Source organism: Anneissia japonica, unplaced genomic scaffold, assembly GCF_011630105.1.
Source record: "Anneissia japonica isolate Jap-2015-1 unplaced genomic scaffold, ASM1163010v1 scaffold287891_len339112_cov183, whole genome shotgun sequence".
NCBI classification, from domain to species: Eukaryota; Metazoa; Echinodermata; class Crinoidea; order Comatulida; family Comatulidae; genus Anneissia; species Anneissia japonica.
This window is the reverse complement of record NW_022749182.1, coordinates 269,387-280,987: the sequence shown is the minus strand read 5'-3', so window position 1 is coordinate 280,987 and position 11,601 is coordinate 269,387. Positions and strand designations below refer to the sequence as shown.

General features: G+C 34.4%; 1 protein-coding gene and 1 long non-coding RNA gene across 2 annotated transcripts; one reads left to right on the top strand and one right to left on the bottom strand.

Moving 5' to 3' along the window:
* Nucleotides 1-3,231: 3,231 nt before the first annotated feature.
* Nucleotides 3,232-6,115, top strand: LOC117121016. Its single transcript, XR_004447463.1, has 3 exons — nt 3,232-3,471; nt 5,063-5,254; nt 5,989-6,115. It is a non-coding gene; the product is annotated as an uncharacterized LOC117121016 (long non-coding RNA).
* Nucleotides 6,116-7,364: 1,249 nt separating this feature from the next.
* LOC117121015 (syntaxin-binding protein 6-like) lies at nt 7,365-11,161 on the bottom strand. Its single transcript, XM_033266109.1, has 3 exons — nt 10,659-11,161; nt 8,574-8,641; nt 7,365-7,546 (listed from the first exon to the last, which is right to left on the bottom strand). Exons 1-3 carry the CDS (start codon nt 10,711-10,713, stop codon nt 7,397-7,399), a joined length of 273 nt encoding a protein of 90 aa, XP_033122000.1. The 5' UTR covers nt 10,714-11,161; the 3' UTR covers nt 7,365-7,396.
* Nucleotides 11,162-11,601: the final 440 nt, after the last annotated feature.

Below are 11,601 nucleotides of genomic sequence, written 5' to 3'. Positions count from 1 at the left end.
CCCCCCCCCCCCTTATCCCCTACTTTTTGTCAGAAAATATATGTCTATGCAGATTTTTGTATGATTGGCTCCCTCAATTCATATTCCCATTCATCTTACTAGTGGACCCCCACTTTGAAAAACGTTCCGCCGGCCCTGGAAAATTGTAAAAAATATATCCAAATTTCATTCTTGCAATTTTTACGTGTTCATTAAAATAGTAGGCCTAATCAAAACAATATTTCAAAAAATATGATCATATAATAAATTCTGCCTCAAACTGTATGTAAAAGTCTATGTTCAATCATTAGTTTTACATGAACACTTCCGGTTTTGCAGCTGTTGTCTACAATAAAGCCACAACTTTCCATAATTCGTCAGGTTTTATAGTAGTTGTCAAATTTCGTTGTACAGTATGTTTTTTCGTATATTCTGGCCATTTTCGTTCAGTAAATTGTATCCGTATTATCTTGTATGTATTGTAGGCTTTTTGCCAGTCAGAGAGTTAGTATGGTACAGACCTTTTTTCACTATATACATATTTATTCCGCATTGCCAGAACTACATCTATAACTGCTCAAGTTTATTAAGGTCTGTTGGTGAAGTTTCATGATTCTACAATATTATGTTATAACTACTTGTTGGGTGTGGCCTTCAATTGTGACCACAGTTTTAGGGTAAATGCTTATCGAGGGTTTCCTAAATGCGATTGACATGTGTCTATGAATAATGTGTGTTTTGTTAGCTTCAGGCCCGCATGTATGATTTTTATTTGGTGCATGCGAATTTGTAAAGAGGACCAATTCCCATTTGTGATTATTCTGCAAAATGCGAGGTGTGTGTCTTGCATTTTCTACCCCGGTAATTTGGGAAGGTGCGTGTCGCACATCCTCCCCCCCCCCCCCTGCGTACGAGCCTGAGCATGATCCTTTCAAATCACAATAATATTTATTAAAATGTAATTGAACTGATCACAAAACAATCTTCTCAGAAACTCATTATTGTGTCTTCAACAACCAGAACAATGAATATAGGCCTAACATCATCCATATCATTCCAGCTTATTTCCATTGGGTCCATTAAATACACACAAGTACAATAAAAACATTAAATCGGTAAAACAAACAAAATATACAATGATATGGAAAAAATGATTCTTATAAAATGATTCAATGATTCAAATTTATAAAATAAGTTAAAATCAATTCTTCATTCACTCATGAAACGTTACTAAATATTCCTTAACTTTAATTTTAAAATCTTTTCTTCTTAATAATGTTTTATTTTAAAATCTTTTCTTCTTAATAATGTTTTATAAAATGTGTGGTAAAAGGTTCCATTGTTGTGCAGCTGTGTAGAAGAATGTATTTTCGACATATGTCTCTGATTTAGGCAGGTAAAATGTATGAGAGCTTCTTCTTGTTATGTTTTCAATGGTGGATGTCTTTGAGAAATGAGTATACATGTATTGCTTGATTGTTGAAGATTTTGTGAACATGATTTAGCTTTAATTGTTTAACCCGACTTTCAATATTAAGTTGACCAATATTTATTAGTTCTTTCTTACCAATCTGGGACCTATTTTCCCAGTTATAAATAAATCTGGCAACTTTATTTTGGGCAACTTGAAGTAATTGGTCAATCCAGACATGCACAACACGCATAATCAAAGTGACAAAATATAAGGGCGTTGCTTAAAAGTCTACGATTTGATCTATTCAGATAACAGCTTTGACGATACAAACATTTAAGTCGTGCATAAATTTTGGTAAGTACCGTACCGGTACATTTTCTACCATGGTTTCACCACAAAGATCTTCATCCATGTAACAACCCAAGTATTTAACAGTATGCTTCCGTGATAGCTCTTTACCCATACAATATACTTGAAAATCTTCAACATTTTTAACTTTTCTCTTTGGCCCAAAAAGAATAGCCTCAGTTTTATCCACGTGTAGAAAGATTTCATTATTTTTTAACCAAGTGTTACATGAATCAACGTTGCTACTTAAGCAATTTGCAAAATTTTCAGGGCTTTTACCAGAAACTAATAATGCGGTATCATCTGCATATAAAATAGTTTTACATTTCGTACTAATAGAAATATCGTTTATATAGCATGTGAAAAGCAACGGGCCGAGAATGCTCCCTTGCGGAACCCCGGTATTTATTAAACAATATTTAGATTGAACATTGTTCGAAAAAACTACTTCTTTACGGTCAGCTAAGTACGACTTAAACCAATATAACGAGTTAGAGCAAAGGCCCATTACACTAAATTTATCAAGAAGTATTGAATGCTTTTCTGAGGTTTAATAATACCATTCCTGTGAAATTACCTTTTGATGATTCATATCGAATATAGTCGTGAATATAAATTAAACACGTTTCTGTAAAATAATCTTCTCTAAAACCAGATTGAAAATCATTTACCAATTTGACTTTTAATTTAAGTAATCAATAAACTGCTTATGAACTACCTTTTCTAACAGCTTAGATATTACAGGAAGAACACTTATGTGTCTGTTGGATCTCTTTTGAGCCTTTCTTATATAGTGGAATAACCTTAGCGTACTTAAATTCATCTGGGAATGTATTGCATGAAATAGAAAAGTTAGTGATGAAAGTGACAGGAGAAGAAATTGTAATAGACCCATCTTTAAGAAACCGGGATTTTCAATAAACGTAGTATATGTACACGTTTGTGATCGATAAACACAACCAACTATGATTGACTTGGTCTTAGGAAGTACCGGTAGCAGTTCTATCCAGATCGGCTCAGTGTTGTTGTTATTAAGGTCTGGTCTTTCATTAAATGCGATATTATCCTATCTTTGCGGAGAATGCAGTAGCCATCGATCTTGATTTCTGACTCAGATATCGTTTCATCTAGCCATGTCACAACTGCTCTACTATGTATAACGACGTTTAAGTTCGGAAAATTTAGAGTACAAAGAACAAATGTTCAGATGTATGAAGTGCATTCCCCACGATTGAAACAGTCGTATCTGTGTGGATGAGTCTGTTCCGCCTGGTTGTTTCGGGTTTCCAGTCCTGGTCGCGCGCGTTCAGGTCCTGGGTTGAGGGCAACATCTTCAGCAATGACCATGAGAAAACTCAAATTTAAAGTGACGCTTGAATTTAATACTGGATAGCAATTTGTGCGAGGCGCGTATAGTTGAAACAGTAGTGACAACATGTTGCAGTTGTCCATTCTAATAGAAACGGGGGCGGCCCCAGTTTTCAACGTATAACACTACCAGTACCAAAAAGTTATAGTTTTGTCGCATTTTGGGGTCCTGAGCTCATGTGGCTCGTCCATTGATCAGGTGTCACTGCTAGCTATCAAATATAATATCAATAATATAATAATGACCACAATCTATCTGACTTTCATTTCAGGTCGTTAAACTTGCAGTGTTGACATTAGTTTTATCCTTGGTTTGATAACATCGAATTATAGTCTAGTACTTGTTCAGTTGTGACCCGGAGGTAAGCTTATCTAATAAAATATGCCTATTGCCATACATAACAGCATGTACAGTGGTACCACGTGTGCTATTCCTCTACCCCAGTGTTTTTTTAAATGTTCTTATTAGTATTATATACAGTAACGTTTTACTCTGACTGATAATATTGAATGATAACTGTTAATATTTCATAATATCCAATGCCGTAGCCAGCTATTGGGACAGTTGGGACAGTCCCACACATATTTTCTAAATCGGTCCACAAAGAATTTGATTTGATTTGGTGATTTGAATTTATTCGGAAGCACTGAACACAAATAAACATTACAATAGAAAAACATGTATTAAAACGTACGGAAGTCTTTCATGGATAACCAAAAAAAGTCGGTAAATATCATTCCAGCTTATTTCCATTGGGTCCATTAAATACACACAAGTACAATAAAAACATTAAATCGGTAAAACAAAAAAAAATATACAATGATATGGAAAAAATGATTCTTATAAAATTTCGAAGACAATGATTCAAATTTATAAAATAAGTTAAAATCAATTCTTCATTCACTCATGAAACGTTACTAAATATTCCTTAACTTTAATTTTAAAATCTTTTCTTCTTAATAATGTTTTATAAAATGTGTGGTAAAAGGTTCCATTGTTGTGCAGCTGTGTAGAAGAATGTATTTTCGACATATGTCTCTGATTTAGGCAGGTAAAATGTATGAGAGCTTCTTCTTGTTATATTTTCAATGGTGGATGTCTTTGAGAAATGAGTATACATGTATTGCTTGATTGTTGAAGATTTTGTGAACATGATTTAGCTTTAATTGTTTAACCCGACTTTCAATATTAAGTTGACCAATATTTATTAGTTCTTTCTTACCAATATGGGACCTATTTTCCCAGTTATAAATAAATCTGGCAACTTTATTTTGGGTAACTTGAAGTAATTGGTCAATCCAGACATGCACAACACGCATAATCAAAATGACAAAATATAAGGGCGTTGCTTAAAAGTCTACGATTTGATCTATTCAGATAACAGCTTTGACGATACAAACATTTAAGTCGTGCATAAATCGATCTTGATTTCTGACTCAGATATCGTTTCATCTAGCCATGTCACAACTGCTCTACTATGTATAACGACGTTTAAGTTCGGAAAATTTAGAGTACAAAGAACAAATGTTCAGATGTATGAAGTGCATTCCCCACGATTGAAACAGTCGTATCTGTGTGGATGAGTCTGTTCCGCCTGGTTGTTTCGGGTTTCCAGTCCTGGTCGCGCGCGTTCAGGTCCTGGGTTGAGGGCAACATCTTCAGCAATGACCATGAGAAAACTCAAATTTAAAGTGACGCTTGAATTTAATACTGGATAGCAATTTGTGCGAGGCGCGTATAGTTGAAACAGTAGTGACAACATGTTGCAGTTGTCCATTCTAATAGAAACGGGGGCGGCCCCAGTTTTCAATATCATTTTTAGGCAAAGAAACATTTTCTTTGATTAACATTGGTTTCAGTGTAGTTTTGATTCGTACGCATAAAAGCACGGCTAGAGTTATTGAACGCCAGATTATAAAGTGTACGGTATCATCTTGTTTCTTTGGATTCAGATAGCCGGTACTTTAACTCTAATGTACAACAAGTGAAAGTGAGTTTGACAGTTCTTACTACGTATTACGTACCGGTAATACGTTAGCTGGCTTGCGGTGAAGCTATTGTTCTTAGTTAGCCTCGCTATGACGTTCCGAGTTCCTTATGATGGGATGGATGTACATAGACGATCACTGAAGCAGACAAAAACGGTAATATCTCCTGAGACTATTTTGATAGATCGTGGTGGTGTTCATAGGGCAAAATGGGCCTAGCACAGGCCTAAAATATATATCACCAAAATCTAGTTGAAATCACTATTATTTATGCATCTGATAACTCACCCAGTTTCAGAATTGGTTTCAAAATAGTTATTAATTGTCTCTGATCTATGATGATTGTCTATAAGATAACATTTATATAAGATCATTTTGTACCGATGATTTAACGACAGTAGTACGCAGGCCATGTATGGGTGATTCCTTTATTTTTTTTTATGATCAAAGGTATTTTCAAGGGGAAAATCGAATTTCTGTGAACTTGACCTTGTATTTTGACCTTTTCCTCTCAAAAGTTAATCAATTCTTCCTTAGATTATTATGTACCATACCACTGAAATTAATAACGATCCATTCCTTATGTTATTGCGTAATCTTGCTGACAAACAGACGGACAGACAGGCGGACAGACACGAGTGAATATATAACCTCCTTGGCGGAGGTAATAATTATGCTGATAGCGCTCTACACCATAAAGTCTGAGGGTGATTTATATTATTACCTAGTACTGTAGTAGTCAATGAATGATGCCTGTGGAAATCATATTCCTATGAATTGGTGCCATATCTGCTGCAAGGAGTAAATACATGTAAAACCACTGGTACCAGTAGCTATTTCATGAAGAGATTATTGCTTTATGATAATACGTGTTTTGTTTTTCTTTATAGGGAAAAAAGGGGAGACATTGCACTGGCGGAATAATTACCCAGCATGTCACGTTTTCCTGTGATGCTGCCCCTGAAAATCATTTAAATTGAGCTGGTGGAAACAATAAGTTGCGATTGATAATAAAAACTCTAGTACTTCCTAGATTTACACGTTAAACGTTTTATTATTTTGAGACAATTCGCAAACCAAATATTTCATTAAGCATGCCGGATGTTAAAAGTTTACTTATATCGTTTGGTGTTGTAAACAGTTTTTTGAAGTTGCGGTTTGGGGAGTTTCTGATGTTTACGTTTGTTCATCTTGAAATAACTACCAGTTCCGCCGTAGCTTTTGTTTTGGTGACAATTGGTTTGGTGAAAGAAGAACCAAAGAGTTTCTTTTTATATCCTGATTAAAGCAAACTATTCCTTTCCGATGATTTTCTATCCAATTTGCCAAAAGAACAACACGGAAAAGGTTGTTTCCAAAACCAGTAAGAGCGTTCGACACCGATTGGTCTTGGTCATCACAGAGAGTATTTTAACTCTATAACATCCATGTTAAAATTTGATTCCATGTCTAAAGTAGAATTTGCTAAATTTATTTCCCTTCTGTTTTATTTTTTTTAATTATTATTCTCCTTCTTACTTTCCTTTGTCTCAACACTGCACTTTAAAGAACCCAATACATCTTTCGAGACGAGTAGGGGGTGACCCCTGTGTATTGGCAGCTCCTGTTACCCTGCGGTTATGGACCATGGACTTATATGTCTATTGCAGGATGTGCCTACGTAAATGTTAACGATATATATATATAATTATAATATTTATATTTATTTATTCATTATAATATTAATAGAACACAACCGTCGACTACACGGTGTTTCACGCTTCATGCGATCCTCAGGTAGAGACTGAATATAACTCTGTACTACACATATAAAGCTTTCAATCATCAGGTGGTAGGTAGATTTTCCTGTTGTTACAGCATTTGGATATTTAACAGATTAGCTTTATTTGCATTTCAGATTCACATCTTCTCATCAAGGCAAAAGTCTACCACCTGATGATTGAAAGCTATGTGTAGTACAGAGTTATATTGAGTCTTACCTGAGAATCGCATTAAGCGTGAAACACCGTGTAGTAGACGGTTGTATTCTATTAATATTATAATAAATAAATATTTTGCTCTTGCAACAACTTGCAATTATGTTGCCTATGAATTTACTTATTACAGTATTTGTAGCCTGCGGCTCAACCTGACAGGTCTTAACAATACACATCTTCAGGGTAGTATATATCCATAGCTCATTCTCTCCTCCTTATAACACAGGCCTTATTTTACACTGCAACTTATCAATTGTTAGCACTTTGTAATAATTATTATAAATTCAATTACGTCATCATTTACTATTTTTCAATTACGTCATCATTTACTCTTCTTTCTCTTTCCTTTTGACTTTTCTTTCTGTTGTGCTGCCAGCTTCGCCATCGTTTCTGCGAAGGACATGGCGCTACTTCTCATGTCAGTTGTTTCGTTGGCTGTTTTCCCCAACCGATCACCCCTCTGTTTTGTTTCCTGGAAGAAAATAACAGTACTTTTACAAATTTAAATTTAAAATAATTAGTTGGAATAATTAGTTGGAGTGACCAATATGCTCATTTAAAAATCGACATACCGGTCGATATACGAGCTATTATCGTCTATAAATTGTGGTGTTTTTCACTGATCCATAAATAACCTTGTTATTATATCTACTTAGCGGTTGTCCACATTTTTATTATTCGTGTTATTTTTTTTATTGAAATTCAAATTTTGACAAATAGGCCCGGTAAGCTAATAATTGTATCACTGTCCTACATCAGCCCTTCCATGAGTATAAGTGGGTACTTATGCCTTGTAGGATTTGAATGTTTTAATTGTCAAAAAGTTAGCCTAAGTATAGTATTGTACCGCCCCAAAAAGCAGAGTATGGTGCTTGATTCACTGACCGGTGTAGTAATGTTAAGCGCATAGAGATATCAGAAGGATGAGCCAAGACTGTCGTTATTCTGTACTCATATGCCTTTGTACTAAATTCTTGTTTGGGAAAAAAACCATGCAAACCAACGACTGATCGTCCAATTCAAAGAATGTTACAGTAAGTTTTCTTGCTAAATTACCCTTGCTAAATTACCCTTTTAAATTAAAACCCATGCTACCTTGAAAAGAAGCCTATGGGCTTCTTTTCGTGACTATCTTTGCAAACCAAAGAGGGGGCTTCAACATGAGATGGGCTTAATCTTCCCGAGATTAAGCCCATTGGGCTTCTATTCGAGGTTTTGCGGTAGTTCAGGTGATTTCAACCAAGGGTACATTCGCTCCAGACCCTTAATCTCCCAACCTGGGATCAAGCTTGCTTATATCTAATATCAATCATTCTAAACCAATAGAAGTAATACTAATTTTGCCAAAGGGAATTATAACAGACTGGTATTGTGAGAACATTAATTCTAATTCAAGGTTATGCATAATACATCAATATTAATCAATTGCTCCATCTTTGTTATTCATTTGAGCGTCTCAATAACACCTGAATACTAGGTAATAAATTATTTTAATTTACCCGCATTGTACTTTTCATTCCCGATGATTTTTGTGAGTTTCGGAAAGATCCATTTCTGGTGAATTTTCCTGTGGAATGAAGGATAGAAAATAATGTATGTTGGCAGTAATAATAGTAAATTGGTTCGTGTTGTAGCGTTCTTCAAATCGATTTGAACTAACTTGAATGTATATGAAAAGCCTATTGTCGCGTGCTGAATTATAGAAAGTGATCGCTCATGTAATGTTTGTGGTGAGATGGCAAATAAAAGGCGATAATGCTGATCATAACCCGTCTTAATCCGACTGTCACTCAACTTCCATTGTTTATGCCAATCTATGCTCTAAATCATCAAAGATAAATGCATTTTTATACTTTATTAACAGTATTATTATTTCTCAGTAATCTGTATTTTCAAATATTAATTCAATAATAATTATAATAATAATAAAAAATAATAATACTTGTTATTATATATAATTATTATTAAAAATGTCCATTTCATAACAATATTGTATTTTTAAGTATTTCTGTATTATCATAATTATTATTGATGTTGATATTGTTATTATTTTCATCCTTATGGTTATTGTTATTATTATTGTCATTATTGTCAAATACTATTATCATCATTAGTATTATTCTCATTATAAGAACATCTAAATGGTAGAAACAAAGTGGCTTCTATGTGCAATTTTTATTATTATTATTATTATTATTATTATTATTATTATTATTATTATTATTATTATTATTATTATTATTATTATCATTATTATTATCATGATCATGATATAGGCCTAACTATAATTGAAACTGCTAATTAATATTGTAAAACATTTAAAAAAATAAAAACAATATGGCATGTAATAATTAAAATAACAATTATAATTATAACGATACTATTTCTTTTATTAGAATTTGAAATGAAATAGAATGACAGGTGTAGTAAGTTATGCACAAAATACAATTCAAAGTATTCCATATATGTGTACTTCTAAAACAAAGCATTGTTATATCCCTACTTCAATTTTACTTATTCCTACTCAAAGTGTAAGGGCAAGATAAATTTTTTTTAACCCGAAAAAATGTATATACAGAAAAAAACTGTATAACTTGAACTAGTTAGCCGGCTGCGTTACGTTATATTAACGTTTTATGTTGCAGTTAGGTACACAAAACGTTCTTTTGTAGAACCATACGTTATTATAACGTAGTTTCTGAACTTACATAACGTTAAAAACATTGCTGCAACGTTGTGTTAACGTTATTTTCTGACAGAGTATACAACTTTCACAACGTTCGCGAATGTTATAACGGTTTGTCGTTTATTTCGATGTGTTTGCAGTCAGGAAAAAATCATGGGAGTGATGTTTTTCCCTACCTGACGTGTTTTCGTATACATATTAAGTTTCCAAATAGGCCTACTTGCAAAAAAAAATCGCAAGTGATTCGGGTTGGAATCAAACCCACGACCTCCCTATAACTGGTGCTTAATGATTAAAAATAACAAATATTTATATGATATTTTGTTCTCCCTCACATGCGAATACTCATACGTTCCCAAATACTTGCGAGAAAAACGCGCAAGTGTTTCGAGTGGAAATTGACCCCACGACCTTGTTTATTTTATATTTATTTATTTCTGAACTTACATAACGTTAAAAACATTGCTGCAACGTTGTGTTAACGTTATTTTCTGACAGAGTATACAACTTTCACAACGTTCGCGAATGTTATAACGGTTTGTCGTTTATTTCGATGTGTTTGCAGTCAGGAAAAAATCATGGGAGTGATGTTTTTCCCTACCTGACGTGTTTTCGTATACATATTAAGTTTCCAAATAGGCCTACTTGCAAAAAAAAATCGCAAGTGATTCGGGTTGGAATCAAACCCACGACCTCCCTATAACTGGTGCTTAATGATTAAAAATAACAAATATTTATATGATATTTTGTTCTCCCTCACATGCGAATACTCATACGTTCCCAAATACTTGGGAGAAAAACGCGCAAGTGTTTCGAGTGGAAATTGACCCCACGACCTTGTTTATTTTATATTTATTTATTTAATCCCATGCCTTGACATATTCTAAAATTAACTTACCTTCAGAATGTTTCTGAGATGACCGATGCATAACCACTTTCTTCTTATCACTCATCTTACATTTACTGTGACGTAATTATAATATTATCTCGAAAATTCAACAATTTCATCTCAAAATATCAAATATTCTTCGCTAACCAGTTTCCAAAACCGTAATAATGAATTATAATTATGATATCACACATTGAGTGAAAAGTGCGGTATATCGATGGAACCGTTTGTCTGCCGGTAGCTAACGTCTTCCACTTGAATTCCCGCCATACTGATGGATACCTGACAAATTGAATTGATTATCTAAATGAAGAAAGAATGTAACACGTTGAGAGGGGGAAAATATGGGGATTGTATCTTGATGGTATAGAAAAGACAGCTTGCAACTAGCTGTCTGTTATAGTATCTTAAAAACAATAAATATAATGATGTGTGTTATGTGACATTGTTGCTAAGTGATGGGATCTTTTCGATATTTATATATACAATCGATTGTTCTAGTACGGTAGGCCTATTAATTAAATCGAACATGAAAACACCGTATAAAATTGGCGGCCTGAGGATATGCTAATTTTTTTGTACCCATCTGCTTAATGCAAATTATTCTGATGTTTGAGCTGCCTATTTTCAAACTGAGCTGTATGCGCTGGACCTCGGACAATAGCAAGATAAAATTTTGAACAGAGGTGGCGCCAGGATTTGCCCAACGGGAAGGGGGTGGGGCCGAGGTCCCCGACGGGGGGGGGGGCGACGCCCCCGACCAAGGGCCAGATTTCCCTGACAAAAGCAAAGTGGGCGTGATCGAGCTTCGATTGAAAGGCTTCGGAAGTGGCCCAGGAGAGGGGGGGGGGACGAATCCCCCGAAAATTTTGACAATTTAGGGGTTTCGTAAGGCTTATTTAATCGATTTTAGACTCTACTAATATGTAGAAAATACACATAATGTTTTTTT